Source organism: Vicia villosa, linkage group LG6, assembly GCF_029867415.1.
Source record: "Vicia villosa cultivar HV-30 ecotype Madison, WI linkage group LG6, Vvil1.0, whole genome shotgun sequence".
In the NCBI taxonomy this organism is placed as follows: Eukaryota; Viridiplantae; Streptophyta; class Magnoliopsida; order Fabales; family Fabaceae; genus Vicia; species Vicia villosa.
In genome coordinates this window covers 152423979-152441909 of record NC_081185.1, presented here as the reverse complement: position 1 = coordinate 152441909, position 17931 = coordinate 152423979, and the positions used below count along the sequence as shown (strand labels likewise).

Below are 17931 nucleotides of genomic sequence, written 5' to 3'. Positions count from 1 at the left end.
TGGTACTCACGGCATACGAATGTTCATTTCGGATACGCCATTGTTACAAAAGAAACGAGAATCCATTTGATGAAATGGTTAGAGAATTTCTTTGCATCAAAAAAATATTCAAGAGTAAAAAATAAAAAGAAAAATCAAGGTTGCAACATACTAGTTAGAAAGCATTTTAATACACTAGTGCCAACAATAAGAACTAACTGATGAGGAAAATAAATTAAATGAACAATCATCGTATCTTAGGTAGAGATGATTTCAAGGTAAATAGAGTAAATAGAATTTTCAACGCATTCCTTTTTAAAATTAAATTAACAAGTAAAAAAATTGAGCTGATCACATAATACACAAACAGTATAATCTTAAAGAGAAAAAGCCACACGAGGTTATACTTTTTTATCATTTGATCAATAAAATTCATCATTTTAATGTCGTTGAATAGTAATGCAAAAATTGCTGTACATTACTTTGACAAGACACTTTTCCAAACCAAACTCGTCATAACGAACCTGAACCGGGATGTAGAAAGCCCAGGGGAACAATAAAATTTTTAAGTTACTTGCACAACTATGATCATGAAGAAAGAATAGTATCATTTGATATTTGCCAAAATAGCCAGAATCATAAGTGGTACTTAATGACTCCAAATCTATGCAGGAAAAATAACGAAATTTAACATGAAATTCTATAGAAGAGCCAAATCACTTGGCACCCCAACTGTCCCACTGATGTATGTAAAAACCAGCCATTTCAAAAACCCAAGCCGGTCCAGTAACAGCCTATTTACCAAGGCTGGACCTTATAGAACCTGAGGACAATGAAACGACACTAACTAGACCCTCAATTGTTGAACTGAACCACAATACTGGAGGACTTCACTGATGGACCGGCCACACTCCTGCAGTCATAAAAGTTCAACATTATGTCTACACAAATATGCAAAATTCCTAAACTTGGTACATGTCAGGACTCATGGTGGGTTTGACAATCATCGTGGCATCGTGATTTTGTCAAAGCTCCAAAGTGTAGTTTTTGCAAAATCACGGTGGCTCATTGTGGTTTTATCAAACTCACCCTGATTCCAAACATGCACTTGGTCTTCTAGTTGTTGTAAAGATTTTGCTAACCACGAAAAAGCCAAATATAATAATAATGTTACCTTAATAAAAGGTGAATAACTTCTAGTTGAAGTTGAATCCACCAGTAGGCACGGAAGGAACTTCGGAGCCACCAAAGTTGAACCCTTCCCCTGCAGGCATGGTCTCGTCATCTTCTTCCAACCAGTATGTCTCAAGAATCTTCACAGCCTTTTCATAAATCTCAGTGTTGTCATGACTCTGGAGGTTCTCTATTTTCTCCAAACCCTCAGCATCATCAATCATTTGGGCAAACAGATTCACACCATCAGTGCTGCCAATATTTTTATCAGCCTCGCCTACCTTTAAGATGTTTTCAAGCCCTTCAAGACAAACAGTCACGATCCTAGGATCAGGACATATGAGAAGATCACACAGAGGCTTAATACACCCTTGATTTACCAAGATCCTGTCAACAAAGGAAAAATAATTTACTATATCTTGAAACAAAAATAAAAATACTGAGGAACATTGCAAAGATAAGGATCTCCCCATACTTGAGTTGGTCATGAGATCCACCCGATGTAGCATTAGAGATGGCCCATGCAGCTTCTTTCTTGATATCAAACTCAGCATTTTGAAGCAAGGTGACCAAAGGAGGAATTATATTGGCATCAATTACAGCCTATGAATTTTCAAGAATAGAGAGAAATATAAATTAAGTCATCCAAATGCAAAGACAAGACATCCAAATTTCATTATCGCAAATGAGCAAACCTGAATCTGTTGTGTATTCCCAGCTGTGATGTTCGACAACGTCCAACATGCTTCTTTCTTGATGCTTTTTTTATAATTATTAGCTAAGAGATTCATAAGACGGGGAAGAACTTGATGGTTGATGATGACCTGGGCAGAAAAGAACCTCATTAACACAAACCAGAAAACAAAAGTAAAATAATAATCAATAAATTCATGATGGTGATATATCAAAACTCAATGCTGCTAGTTGTTAAGAAGAAAGAGACTTGGAGTGCAACAGAATATATGTATGGTTGCAAGGTATGGCAGTGGATATTTGTGCTATGGGGTGATAAAGAAACTGTGAAGGAGGAGGAGATGGTGGGAAATAGAGACAAGGCAAAACATAACGATTAGATTGGTGGCTTAGTCCAATGAGGGCATATTAAATCAAATCAGCTCTGCTTATTAATCTCTTACGACTTCTGCCTTTTAGGAAATTTCTTACATGTTAATCAGTTTTTCCTCTTACGACTTCTGCCTTTTAGGAAATTTCTTACATGTTAATCAGTTTTTCCTCTTACAACTTCTGCCTTTTAGGAAATTTCTTACATGTTAATCAGTTTTTCCTCTTGTACAGGAGGTTTCCTCCCAAAATTTTACTTTATTTACAGTATTAAAATTACCACTTCCCATGTGTATATTTCCTTTAGTGCAGAACCACTAAGTGACTACTGTATGTAAGAGAACAAAGAGCTATAAAAAATTCTTGAACTAAATACCTGTGTCTGCATGTCATCTCCAGTGACAATATTTCCAACTGTGCGGAGAGCAGGAATAAGCACAGAAGGAGATGGGTGCCTGAACAAGAGCAGGATAATATTCAGAATTTGATATCATAGTAACAAAGGGAAACAACATTGAACAGCCAAATTAGATATTCAGAATACTCACTGAAGAAGCTCAACAAGCCGGCTACAGACACCAGCTTCAATTACGCCTTGAATTTTATCATTTGTACCATCAGAAAGATATGAAAGTGCCCAACAGGCATCAGTCAAGACTTCTTCATCATTAGAATGGATGAGACTGGCAAGTGCGGGAAGTGCAGGCTTAACCTGTAAGCAGACAGGATTGGAAGATAACACGCTCATCAGAATCAATCATCAATTGCTACTACTCATTAAAATCACATAGTCAGCAAGACAAAAAAACTTAAAAAATAAACAATGGATCCAACAAATAGCTCTGCAAGTGCGAAATACAGGTTAAGGCCTTCAAATACAAATCATATATTTAACCAATTATAATTACCATACGTTACACCTAAGTTGTTAAATAGCCGTTATAGCATAACAGAATTTGAACAACCCGCTATTTAGCACTATTGCACAGCAGAAGCTATCCATACTTGACAACACAGAGCTGCACATACTGTAATTTCATAATTTTTCAATAAAAACATTGGCAAACAATAAGCAATTTCATGATTCTTCAACATACACAGATCTTGATGAAAGCAGCCATAGCAACAAGAAAATTCAAACAAATGGAGAAAGAAGAAAGTTATTTCACAACTGCAGATTATTAAGTAACAAATATGAAGGTACTAAAACTCATTGTTAAAGTTCTAGGTATTGGGCATAAAAGTCCATTTTATGCATATGTATATAAAGCCTTGTAATCACTCATCTAAATAGGCTAAGACTCTTATTCTAGAAATATTATGTATAACTTTAAACCTGATCAAAAGCAGGCTGTGGCTTCCCCCTGCAGAAGTTTGAGAGTGTCCAAGTAGCATTTCTGAGCATAGAAAGTTTGGCATGCTCATTCAATTGAGCCAACAGAGGAAGCAAAGCTCCATGACCAAGAACAAGATCACGGCACTTAGGTGAATCTCCAGCTACATTTCCTAATGCCCACACGGCCTGACAGTCCACAAACAGGAAATGATGTTAAACTTCAGATGAAATATATCACACTAAATTGTCCAAGAAATAATAAAACTCAAAACACTTGCATTCAGCTCAACCTCACTGGCATGCACAAAAACACATTCAAACATAACACTTAAAATCTAGAAACAGGAGCTTCACATAAGGTATATATTATCATACCTGTTCACGGACATCATCACTAGGAGAAGCAAGGAGCCTCACAAAAATTGGGATAGCACCGCTATCAATTACTACCTTAGTGTTATCAGATGTTCCAGAAGCTATATTTGTCAAAGCCCAAGCAGCCTCAAACTACAACATATAGTAAACCACGTCAACACAGTGAACACAAAGTAAACATTTATCGCATACAATAACCCAATGAAGATAACAACCTGCAGCTGTGGAAAATCCTCCCTCATTAGAAACTCAACAAATCGTGGAACCACACCAGCTTGTATAACCTCCTCAATCGGTGGGCTACGTTCTGATCACACATAAAAATTGTTAACCAAATGTCCATTAACAAATAGTAGATAAAAAACTCAACATAGAACAATATCTAACCAATTGAAAGCAACTTCCGAAACTGAGTTGTTGCCTCGAACTGCAGGCTATTATCATCAGTCCGAATTCCTTTAACCAAGTCTGGTAGGTGTTCCAACTGCAGAAAGATAAACATACACATGAAACAACAATTCAGTAAAATTCACCATGGTTTACATTCATTCATTCAATCTAACATAATACTAACATAAACTGAAAAAACCAGAGTCACAATAATGCAATTAACCTAATCACCAATCACCAATCCAATATATCTGAGTAAAATGATATACTTTTCAATCAGTGAAACAATCGAAAAACGAATCGAATCAGAAATCCTAGTAATTAATCAACTACTGAAACAAATAGATAATCGAAATCACGATTCACGTTCATTTTCACCTTTTTCTCTAGTAAACCAGGTTGAACTGACGCAGGCATCTGCTGATTTTGAAGTCCCTCACGCCTCTTCTTCTGCAAGCTTTCCTCCCTTCGATTCTTCCGGATCTCAACCAAGTTATCCTCGCGCCGTCTGCGGCCTTCTTCGGCATCAACAGCCACCTTGTATCGGTTGCGACGGACCTCGGTCCTCGCGTTTGCGCTGGGACGGTACGACATCGTTTAACAATCGGAGGAATTTGCAGTTAATCGAATTCGGAATTGAGAAATTGAACCGAACCGAATCGAAGCGAAAGAGATTTAACTGCGAAATTGAGTGAGGGAGGGTTTGGGTTTTTGAGGAGTTTGAAAAGTGAGGAATGAAGAGGGGTTTATATAGTGAGGTTGAAAAGTGGTTTTGGGGAGGAAAGTGGACTTGGATCGGGTTGGAATTGCGGAAATGCCACTAGTTTGAATTTGAAGATGAGGGAAAAAGGTACCTTATTGGAGGAAAATATAGGTCACTCTTTTATCGGGGACTTGGAAACGGAATGAGTAAGACCCCGTTATTGACTAATGTTTTTGAACGTTGTCGTTTTGATTTATGAAGAATTTCTCTAGAAATAGAACAATAGGCACATGGTTCTCTCCTCCTTCCTCTTTCAAATATTTTTGTTATGACTTATGAATGGTACAACCTTACAAGCATATGATGGTATGGGGTATAGAAGTTTAGCTTGGTATTAAGTTACTACATGTAATCTAAAAAACGGTATCAAATAAAATAATGACAATATAATTATACGAAAATAAAATTTTGTGTATCATCAAAGTCTATTTGATGTGGTTTAACATTGCATTCAATAACATCATTTTAATATGAATGAATATTTGAACTATACAAAAATTGAAGGCAAACCAACAATAAATTGGGTTGTTATTCTTTTTTAGATGACAAAATGGATTTTATTAAAAATTATATTCATTGATTTATGAGATACAATATTGATATGCAAGAACCTTTAGACTCTTAGTAAAAAGTAAATGTGTACTAAAGCATGTTGATTGTTGGAATGCATTTTTTTGTATTTGAACACTTTACTTGAAGTGGCTTTAAGGGCTGTCTAACTCACTATAAAACCTCTAATCCTCAATACCACATATGAGAAAACTTCAGTCAAGTCTACACATGCATGTTTTTCTGCTACCCAATCGTACACTAGAATATTTACTAGCCTAAATATTGATCTCCCCTCTTGTATGTCAGTCAAGAAAGTCACAGGCACTTTTCTCATCACATATAATTGGGTTCGTCGAAATATATCGAATAGAATGTCCCTAACAAAATCATGTCGATATTTGAAGCATGAAAGCTCTCTACAATGAATCATGTGTTCCCCCAAAGGTATTCAAGCATGTCTTGCAACAAAATAGGGCAAACTTCATCAATATAAAACAAGGGAATCATAAGATGATATATATATATATATATATATATATATATATATATATATATATATATATATATATATATATATATATATATATATATATATATATATATATATATATATATATATATATATAAGGATGATACAATACTCTACAAGTGACATGTGTTGGCCCAGTCCATCAATAGGAATAGCAAGGAGAAAATCTTGAGCATGTGTTGTTTGCAACAACCAAAAATTATTTTATGTCTTGTGGTCATATCAATTTATATGTCTATGTCATGAACATTTTTATTAAAAATGACACTCGTCAAGACATGTACTTTAGGAATGACAGTGTCCTTACTAATAAAACTATTAAGATCAAAATCTGGAATTGAGACATTAAGATCATACAAAGCTTTGTCAAAATTAGAGTCCATGTCATATATCTCATTGTCTATCAATATATATGATCTTTTAATTCCTAAGATTGGGTCCTAAAAGCCACAAAAGCGCATGAGGCATCCTCTAATGTCGAATACAAACCCAATCCACCAATTCTAGTTGGTAAAGAAGCCACCTTTCATTTAAGGTCTCTGAAGAAATGACCTTTATAACACCCTTCTAAACTCACAAATATTTTGCATATAATTTACGAAAATAAATCAAACAAATGCATCACACAAGGATGTCACACTTCACATAAAACTTCATAACAACGATCCTGCTTTGTGACACAAGTTACATCAATTAAAATAATACATCTAATATAATTCAACAAAAATCATCGCAGCGGAATCAACTTCAAGTCATCTTGCTTAACTTCTCAAAACTCATGTTATATTGTCATCAAGTATTGAAATTGGTTTAACAATCAAAGATCGTCATAAAGTATGACAACATTATAAAAACATGGTCATTCGCAAAACATAGCGTTCATAACCCGATGTTACATATCAGAGCAAGATACCTCTAATTAACGGAATAAAATAACACACTTCGAAGCTATCCTCAAAGCTTCTACGAACTACTCCTGATCACCTGTGTGGTACCCTCGTGTAGGCAACATTCAAACAGAAAGGGTGAGTAATCACAATTCATTACAAAATATATAAGGAAAATATTAGTATTTACAACCAACATCATCATATAATAACACATATCATTCATCAACACGCCATATGTAACACCCCAGACTGCTTTAGAGATGATCAACTGACCCCACAATCAACACGGGTCTTTTTAGCATGCTTTGAGCTACCGAAAAGAAGATGCATCTTGTTGGTATTGGTAGTACCCATCAATCATTATAAGTTTTTCTTCAACCATGCAGTCCCATACCTGCACAACCTTAGGATCCCTCTCATTCTGATGTGGCGATCACCCTTTCCCTCTGTCAGGTGTTACATGCGGTGCAACAACCCCTCGCCTTTTTTTGTAACAGCCTGGGCCCTTCGCAAGACGCTCCCGACACTATTACCTCACGATCTTCTTTACCCCCTCTCTAGTAAATTTTTTTCCTTTCGTGGGAATCGAACCCTGTACCCTGGGGTTCAAGTACATGTTCATTCCAGGGTACAGAGTTCGATTCCCACGAAAGGCAAAAACTTTACTAGAGAGGGGGTAAAGAAGATCGTGAGGTAATAGTGTCGGGAGCGTCTTGCGAGGGGCCCGGGCTGTTACACCATACTCACTGATACGTCATAATAGCACGTAAACATCTTTTATTGTCAGCACATCATGTAATCACATAGTTCACAATTACCGTCTCATCACAATTCATCAACAAAATTCATGCAATGTCACATAGAATGTTAATGCAACAACACCGACTCAATGCATGTGGTACCAAAATTATGAACATCTGGTTCATCACCCTCCAAAGATCCCCCCATAGGATTGATTCTCTCTTGAAACCAGAACATCACAAACGCACTCAATCCACACAATGAGATTGAGACACATCACAAGCGGACCACTATCCAAAATAAGCGGTCCACCGTTCAAAAATGCTACGAATGCATGATGCACAACAACGTCAAATAAAAGTCGACAACAGCTAGTCGATTGCATCATCATTCACATAATCATCATCACATAATATAACGAGCAACAATTATGCATTTACCACCATCACACAACAAATTATTCATTTCTAGATACAAAAACCATTTTTAGAATAAAGTTCGTCGTGTTAGCTTTCTAACGCTTCGAACGACACTCAAATCAGACGCCTAAAGCTAAAGTTATGAATTTTTGAAGTTTTTACAAAATTTTCAATACATCGATGTAACGGATTACATCAGCCATGTAACTAGTTACATCAGTCCCATAAGCTGAAATATCCCATTTTTCTTTGATGTAACCGGTTACCTCATCTATGTAACCGGTTACATCATCCAAAATGCCCAAAAAACACGTTTTCAATGTAACCAGTTACCTCAACCATGTAATCGGTTACATCACTGACAGAAGCACTTTTCTACAACTTTTTCAAAATGAAAATCACTTTAAACCATCCCAAAACCCAAATTTTCTTACAAATCATTTAGCTTATGCTTTAACACGAAATAATTACTTTTTAAAAGTTTCAAACCCCAAATATTTTCACTGAAAACACCCATAACTTAGTTCCGACGGTGACTCGCAACCACACACAACAACACAACATTCACCATTAACAATTCCATCAAATGCTTAATTCCAACAGCAACAATCACAATAATTCAGCATTTCATCATTAATTACAACAACAACATGTACACATAACTCATCAAGCAGTCACTCAACCCAAACACATACAATTTGCAACAATATTTATAATGTAGAGAGAAGAAAAACACAAACCTACATGAACATAATCTACCCACCATCATGATACAAAACAAAAACTTATCACTACATCAACTCCTCGTGTCTCATCTCTCTCTCTCTCTCTCTCTCTCTCTCTCAATCTCTCTCCTTCCCCCCTTCTCTCTCTCTCTCTCTCTCTCTCTCTATATATATATATATATATATATATATATAATCAATCTCTTTATCCCTTGTAGTTTAAATATCAACTATCAAATTATTAAACATATTGATTAAATGATTGATTCGTATTGATTTTCCGTTAATTATTTAAAGCATTGTTATCTTGTTGATTACCTTACAATCATTTAGACTGTAAGAGGATTTTTGATATCAACAAATTTAAAGGAAAATTTGAAAATTTGATTGCACGCCAATTGTTCGATAATTTGACGCTTTGAATTTTTGTGTTAAATTTCATTGGAAATTGGTTGCTTAGTGATCACATTATAACAGTTGATTGAGAATTTAATTTGTTAATCATTTGTATCATTTTTTTCTATACTAAGGGTTGTGCGCATATCTGAGGTTCCAATAACCAGTTCGATTTAAAAGACCTTCGATCTAAACACGATACACCCGCTCGCCATAGTTTAAAAGTTTTCAAAACCTTTAAAATCTGAATTTTTTAAGTTGGGGATCTAATCACCCCCTCTAAATAAGTTGTCATCGTCTAACAAACCAAACCAAATTGAACCACTCGTTTTTTCTCCTGCGGTTCTAATGATATTTAGCGTCAAAACCGCCCAAACCTCACCGCGAACACTCTTAACAAGGATAGTTCTCTAGACCCTAATGGTTTTAGTGGAATCTTCTATTAAACATATTGGAACAATATTCGTTTGGAGGTTTGTAATGCAGTCTGACAATTTTTCAACACTAAACAACTTTTTCCCAATTTCAATATTAATATTATCACTTTGATTCCCAAATTGAAAAATGCATATTCAATGGATAAGTTCAAGCCTATTGCAATGTTAAACTTCAAGTTCAAGCTTATTTAAAAAATTCTTGCTGATAGGCTTGCTAAGATTATGCCTCATCTTGTGTTAAAGGAACAAAAATGCTTCATTAGGGTAGGACAATCAAAGATTGCATTTGTTTGACTTCTAAGGCTGTCAACCTTATCCATAAAAAGACCCCTAAGGGAAATTTTACAATGAATATGGACATCAATAAGGCTTTTGACACTCTTTGTTGGGAATTCATTATTAAAGTGTTCAATCAGTTTGGCTTAAATTCCAAATTTTGCCACTGGATTTCTACAATCCTTGAGTCTTCCAGAATATTAATTGCTCTCGATGGTTCTCTCCATGTTTTTTTTAATTGTAGAAGAGGGGTGATGCAAGGTGATCCCTTGTCCCCTCCCATTTTTTGTCTTGTAGAGAAAGTCTTAAGTAGGAACATCTCCAAGCTTGTTGCTCACGACAATCTTAATCTTATAAAAACCACAAAGCAGGTTGTGATCTCTCTCGTCTTTTCTAGTTGATGATCATCTTATCTTATGTTAAGGTACAACAACCAACATCAATGCCCTGACTCAAACTTTCTCTACTTATTCCTTGGCTTCTGGACAGGAAATCAGTACCTCTAAATCCACCTCCTATCATGAATCATTGTTGAGAAGAAGGACTGATTTCAAGAAATTCAAGGGAGGTTTTCTTTTAGCTTTTCCAGAGCCCTTAATTCATTTTTTTTTCTTTAAATGTTGAATTAACTGTTGTGCTTAGAGCTATAGAGACAAATGATAATAGTTGGATATAGAGTGATTCTCTCTAGATAATTCAAGTTTTCTCCAATGACAAATCAGTTCCTTGGCACATGAAAACCCGTTGAAACATTTGTAAAAAGTTAAATATTTTTATAACTTTCACTATTTTTCATGTTTATCGAGAATGAAACACTTATGCAAATTTATTAGCCAATTTGGATTGCACCCTCTCTTCGCTAACCATTTTTAACGTTACTCCTTTACTAGTTAGGAATGACTTTGTAAAAAACAGATTATGATTGTTTTTCTTAGATTTATTTTACTTTGAAAAGATTTTGGTCTAGTCCTTTTTTTTATCATCTTTTTTTCTCTTCAATTTATAACCTTATTTATAAAAAAATAACTCTAGAGGTGTGACTCGTTAAATAATTTTAAATTATTTAAAAAATATATTTAGTATTATTTTAAATTAATTAAAAAATTATTAACTTTTAACTTTTTTTGCTATGCAACAGTCGTATCGTTGGACTCTAACAAAAAATCACTAAATTAGTTAATAACTTATAATTTATAAATAATAATTAATAAATTAATCAAAATATTTAGTAAAATTAGGATTTTTTTTAAAATAATCATGTATTAAAAAAAAATTACGCAAATAACTACGTTTCGAAAAAAATTACGCAAATAACCAGTTTTCTGAAACTCTTAACACCAAGGCGCCATCTCACATGGCTTATTCCCTTTTTTTTAGTCCTAGGCGCCATCTGACATGGCACACTCAGTCCCAATAAGCCATGTCAAATGGCGCCTCCCTTCAACTTTTAGGAGGAGGAGCCATCTCATATGGCGCCTCCTTGTATTTGTTCAATTTTCCATTTGAAAATGCACCAAGGCGCCATCTGAGATGGCTTATTGCAGAAAAGTTGTACATAGGAGCCATCCCAAATGGCGCCTCCCTTCATCTGATACAATGGTGGCGCCATCTCATATGGCGCCTTGATGTCAATGTTTTCTGAAACTTGGTTATTTGCGTAATTTTTTCCGAAGTATGGTTATTTGCGTAATTTATTTCTAATACATGGTTATTTTAAAAAAAAATCGTAAAATTAAGAGGTAAATAATAATTAATAAATTAATCAAAGTATTTAATAAAATTAAAAGATAAATAATAATTAATAAATTAATCAAAATATTTAATAAAATTAAAAGTTAAAGGTATAGCACTATCATGCCATAAAATAATCACTAAATTAATTTACATCATCATCCAATAAAATTATAACATGCTATCATATCATATCAGTATTTTTAAATTAAAAAATAATTTAATTGAATATCTTTTGATTGATTATGAATTATAACATGTTACTATGTCATATCAATATTTCTAATTTAAAAGAGTAATTTAGTTGAATACATCTTTTGATTGGTTGACTATATAAAAATATATTAAACTGTCATGCATACTCTTTTTTCTTATAAAATTAATTATTTGATAAATATAAAATAACATAACAATATTTAATATATAATTATTTTATTTTAAATTAAATAAATTATAAAGTTAAAAGTAAGTTTTAATTAAATAAAAAACAGAAGTGAAAGTATGAATGTCTATTATTATCATATTATGATCTTATCAGTTCTAAACTAAGAAATAAGAAAGCAGATTTTGATGAGCACTTAAAAAAAAAGAAAACACAAATACGAGTCACGAATCATAACTAGCTGATCTGTTCAAACTTTTGAATTTTAATCCTCGTAAGGATTTCATTTCAATCATCCAATTAACATTAAGAAATTGAAGAAAAAGTTTACAATCACGACAGGGAGGGATCCAGTACACCGTGCTATCGGTGATGATTGCTGCGCTTGGCTGCGTTGCCTTTTGATCCACTTGATCGCCCTCTCTTCCCAGCCGTCTGATCCTGCTTCATATCACACCCCATTCCATCTCCACCACCCACCATCTCCACGAACATCCTCTGTAAATCCTCAAAACTATCCCCCTAATAAACAACAACGACCATCAATACTAGCAATCAAGTACTAAATTATGATTTCTTCTTGTTTTATAATGGATCAATGGTGTCAATTTGTCAGTGCCGATGTCGTGTCTCTGGTGTCATTGCTTAAGAGATTATTTCTTATTTCCACTGAATTTTTTTTGCCAAAAATTAAAAGAATGAGTAGAATTCAATCAATACCTCATCTTTAACATTGTTCATCATTGAAATCATTTCGCTCATAAAATCACAAAATTCCTGCATTCAAAAATACACAAATTTTATTCCTAAATTTAGAATCCAAATTTTCAAATGCACCTAATTTGAGTCCAATATAAAAAATTAAATAGAAAAAAAAAAAAGAGAAGCGGTTACGAACTTCATCTTCTTCTTCTAAAGGATCATAGAGTCCAGCATCGTACATTGATCTTTTAGACTCATCCGAGAGAACTTGAACAAACAAAATCACCAAAAAAAAATAATTAAAAAACCAATAATCAATTTATTACTATCTATGAAAACTAAATAACTATTAATCCAAATTAGAATTTGAATTCGAAAAAAAAAAAACCTGAGTATGCTTCTTGAATTTGCTGAAACCGTAATTTTGCTTCTCCAGCAGTTGCAGGGTTCCGGGTCCATTTATCAGGGTGCCATCTCTATTAACAAAATTGCGATATCATTTATTTATTTATAAATTAAAATTTTAAAGAGAAATTTTTTTGAAGGAAAACCAAAATTTAGTACCATAGCAAGTTTCCGGTAAGCGGTGCGAATATCAGAGGAGGATGCGTCACTACGAATGCCAAGAACAGAGTAGTAGCAAGATCCACCGTTGGATCCTGCTCCATCTCGATCCATCGCGGTTGGATCCTCCTCCTAAAGACACAAAAATTTCGGCTTCAAATTGAATTGCGACGGAGTAACAGATTTGTTTTGTAGAGAGAGAAAATCGGGGAGCGGTGAAGAGGAGAGAGAGAAAAAAATCTTGTCATTCCTTTTTGGCTGTGTGGAGATAAAAAAAATCTGCAGGGAAAAAAAGGTTCTAGAGTCTTCCAGGGTGAAGAGAGAGTTTAGATATTTTTTGGCAGGTAATGGAAATAGGTTTCGAATTTTGTGAAATTACACCAATTGCCATTTTTCATTTCGCACGACTTTGACGGAAGCGTGTGGAAAAAACAAACCACTGTATGAAATAAAATAAGAGTATGTATTTAAAGAAAAATATTTTATTAATAACTTATTTATGTTAATTTATAAATATAAATATAATTCAACTATTCCACCCATCTCATTAATTTTTCTTAAAAAGTAATTTTAATTTTATTGTTTTTAATTTATTACTTTTTTTTAATTATTTTAACTAAAATTTATTTTGTTATTACAATTTATTATTATTTAAAATAAAATAAATATACTTTAAAATAGTTATATATTTAAAAATTATTAATTTTTTATACAACTTATTCTTATATATATATATATATATATATATATATATATATATATATATATATATATATATATATATATATATATATATATATATATATATATATATATATAAAACTTACGTTTATTGTTAAACATTTAATTTTAAATAAAATTAATTTAATATTAGTAACTTATAAAATATTATATAATCACTAAGTTATTCATTAAAAAATGTATGTTATTCTATATTTATTTATTTTTTAAATAATAATATTTTATTTAACTAAAAAACATTACAACCAAATCGATCTCTAAGGGGATCTAGCTGATCAAAACTATCAGAAACAACAAAACTCATACACATTAAGGCATCATCATTCTCCCAATGTATTTCTTAAGTTTAGATTTCTCCCAACATCTATACACAATCCTGTCAATAATTTTGGATCCTATGGAATGGAATGAGTACTAATAGTTTTGCTAAAGCAGATTTGGTTCCTATAGTTCCATATCTCGTAAATAGTCTTAGCATAGGCACATTTTAGGATGCTAACTTGTCCTCTTTTGCCTTTAAAGTGAGCAGAAATCCATTTGATTTCATCCTTCTAAGCACCAATCCATTTGACTTCATCCTTCCAAGCACCAGGGGAGTGATCAAATCTTGAGCCAAATCAACACATGCTTTCAAATCTCTTTTAATTCACTACATTGAAAGGAGATGCGATTAAGAGTCCCTTATTCTCTACAGAAACAACATTTGTCATCTGATATCATACCAAACTTGATCAATCTATCCTTGGTGACCAATCTTTTATAGCAAGCCAACTAAATAATGAATAAGGCTCTTGGTCTTGCAACACTGCCAATTATCAGTTTTCTCCAACTAAATGGTGTGAGACTTGTCAATCTACAACATTTGTATACCAAATAAGAAGTTGAGTGAAATTTTATCTATGTTTCAAGACAACTTTAAGGATCCAAGAAGTGTCATTTCTCACTTCCATTGTCATGATGTTTTGCTATTTTACATAATAACAATGAATCCACTTGATCTATAAGTTATCCTTCTTGCCATTGAGATTCCAAAATAATTTGATCAGGTTATCATTTTCCAATCTTCAAGAGCTATGATACTCAAACCTCCTTGTTTCTTGTTGGGGAAGACTCTCTTCAAAGCTATGGGAGATTTTTTTAGTGATTCTATCACTTTCTGACCAGAGGAAGGATCTAGATATTGCCACAATGTTCTAGATAACTTTCTTTGGCAAAGGTAAACATTGTAACCAATAATTGGTGAGTGCAAAAAGAACACCTTTAATAAGTTGAGTCTTGCCTGCAAATGACAACAATCTCGAGCTCCAATGATTTATCCTAGCCATAACTTTTTCAATAATAGGCAAATAATGAACAATGACTAGCTTTTTGCTAGTTATGGGAATTCCTAAATATCTGAAAGGAAGACATCCCTCTGCAAATCCAATAATCTCCTGAATCTTCTGCTTGATATCACCTTCAACATTCCCAAAGAATAATTTGCACTTTGAGGGATTTACAACCAGACCTATAGCTTTAGAGAAATCATTAAAAGCTTGCATCACCATCTCAACTGATTGTTGATCACCTCTGGAAAATAGTAATAAGTCGTCAACAAAACTTAAATGGATTAAGTCCATTTTTTCACATTTGGCATGAAAATTGAAATTAGGTTGACTCTTCAGCTTATGCAGCACTATGTGCATATACTCCATAATGACAACAAAAAACAAGGGGGAGAAGGGGTCTAAGGCCTCTATTAGCCTTCCCCAATTGAGATAGCTCACAATTCACTTGAAATCTATAAGAGACAGTTGTGACAATTAGCATGATCCAATTTATGAATTGGTTAGGGAAACTAAGCTCTTTAAGAATTTCCTTCAAGAGCCTCTCATTCAACAATGTCGTATGCCTTTTTGGGATCCATTTGTAACATACATCTAAGGGCTCCATTTTTTGTATTATAACATTTTGTCAATTCATAAGCCAAGAGAAGGTGGTCATGGATGTCTTGACCTAGAACAAAAACAAGTTGGCTCTTATGATTAATAGTGATGTTAGTTGGGATTTTCGACAAGGTCAAAAAGTCTAGCTAAAATCATGTGGTGATTGTCGAAACAGGGTTTTGATGACTGTCGAAATCACCCAGTTATTTATCATCTCACTATATTTTAAAAAGTCTAAGCACAATGTTATGAGATTCACTATTCGATTTCACAAAGTAAACTTCAATAAGAGACTAGTGTTGTTTATCAATTTTCACGGTAAACAAATTGGCACACCCGGTGGGACCTGTGCTAATACTTGTTCAAGTGTTTTGTTGATTTCAATACTTACGTGTTGTGTAGTTTGTTTGTCATAAGACTGATGTTGTTTATGCATGCACTTGAGGAGTGAAAAATAATTATCTTAATTGTCACGTTCTAGAACAGACACTAACACTTCTAACCCTACACACAGTAATGCTCATAATGTGGATGTCATACTAGTTGATACCACAACCCAAAATGCGATAGTTTTGTCCCTTGTAAGGACATCTGTCGCCACTAGTTTGACAACAACGGTCTCGTTGGTACCAGGGTACCCCAGAGGGTCGCCTTTTAATCCCCTAAAGGGCATTGTTTCAAGTAGGATCAATGCCCCATATTGGACAGTATCAGTATGGCATACCTCAGTCGATGATGGCAGGACTCCAGTCGAACATGTCAAAGTATGCTGATAATGTGATGGCCATCGGGACACCTTTTAATCATCATAATGTTCCTGCTGCCACTGTGAATATTAGCGGTTGACCAGGGGGACTAAGTTATATCCCCAGACGACGCCGTCTCTAAATACAACTTCTGTGATGGCTTTAAGACAACACATGGAAGTAACCTCGAGTTGGTGAATAATCTGAATCAGCAAATGGGTATTATCAAAAATCCTATGGTTGATCAAATAAGACGGATCCTCGAGACATTTGGTCTTCAACCGGTTTAGCCTTGACCTAGATCCTTAAGGTCAAACGTAAGACAAGTCGACACACTTGATAACGAGGCACCCCCAATAAACCATGAACAACGTACAAGATTTCGACCACAAGAGCCTATCCCTAACGAGGAAGAGGAATATATAGAACAATATGATCCCATGCCTGTATTGGTGCGAAGAAACCAAGATGTTGATCCATTATAAGGAACGCCAATTAAAGTAACCTGGTGGGTGAAATAACATTGCGAATGTAGTTGAAGAGGTCTTGGCCCAAAGTAGGTTTAACGTTGGCCTTCACATGCCTAATTATACGTCCCTTTTTCCTGACTAAATTCGTCAAGCAGAGATGCCCAAGGGATGCAAAGTTCCCAGGTTCACCAAGTTCGTCGGTGATACTAACGAATAAACTGTCAAACATATAGCCAAGTTCAAAATTGAGGCTAGTGACATAGCTAACGACAAAGGTTTAAAATGAAATACTCTCCCAATTCGTTAATCAAGAACGCGTTCACATGGTACACAACCCTTATCCCAAACTCCATGCGAACTTGGGATCAACTTGAGCGAATTTTCCATAAACAATTTTACACGGGTCAGTCGAAAATAAGTCTTAAAGAATTATCCAACGTTAGGAAAAAATGGCTGAGTCGGTAGATGGGTACCTCAACAGGTTTAGATTTCTTAAAGCTAGATGCTTTACTCGAGTCCCTGAACATGAGTTGGTCGAGATGGCGGTCGGGGGTTTAGATTATTCTATATGGAAAAAGCTAGATACTCAGTATCTTAGGGATATAACACTATTAGCCGATAGGATTC

At 34.2% G+C, this 17931-nt stretch overlaps 3 protein-coding genes across 3 annotated transcripts; all 3 read right to left on the bottom strand.

Annotated features, from left to right (window-relative positions):
• Positions 1 to 569: 569 nt before the first annotated feature.
• On the bottom strand, positions 570 to 5047 carry LOC131610538 (importin subunit alpha-like). The gene is made up of 11 exons (XM_058882506.1): positions 4694 to 5047; positions 4313 to 4409; positions 4141 to 4232; positions 3926 to 4057; positions 3551 to 3736; positions 2763 to 2926; positions 2591 to 2669; positions 1848 to 1976; positions 1628 to 1755; positions 1154 to 1539; positions 570 to 892 (listed from the first exon to the last, which is right to left on the bottom strand). The coding sequence occupies exons 1-10, from the start codon at positions 4907 to 4909 to the stop codon at positions 1176 to 1178; spliced, it is 1587 nt and encodes a 528-aa protein (XP_058738489.1). The 5' UTR covers positions 4910 to 5047; the 3' UTR covers positions 570 to 892; positions 1154 to 1175.
• A 7327-nt stretch (positions 5048 to 12374) lies between these two features.
• On the bottom strand, positions 12375 to 13719 carry LOC131612808 (uncharacterized). Its single transcript, XM_058884554.1, has 5 exons — positions 13423 to 13719; positions 13247 to 13334; positions 13055 to 13125; positions 12877 to 12933; positions 12375 to 12678 (listed from the first exon to the last, which is right to left on the bottom strand). Exons 1-5 carry the CDS (start codon positions 13534 to 13536, stop codon positions 12520 to 12522), a joined length of 489 nt encoding a protein of 162 aa, XP_058740537.1. The 5' UTR covers positions 13537 to 13719; the 3' UTR covers positions 12375 to 12519.
• A 1637-nt stretch (positions 13720 to 15356) lies between these two features.
• On the bottom strand, positions 15357 to 15857 carry LOC131615016 (uncharacterized). The gene has a single exon (XM_058886536.1). The coding sequence runs from the start codon at positions 15855 to 15857 to the stop codon at positions 15357 to 15359; it is 501 nt and encodes a 166-aa protein (XP_058742519.1).
• Positions 15858 to 17931: the final 2074 nt, after the last annotated feature.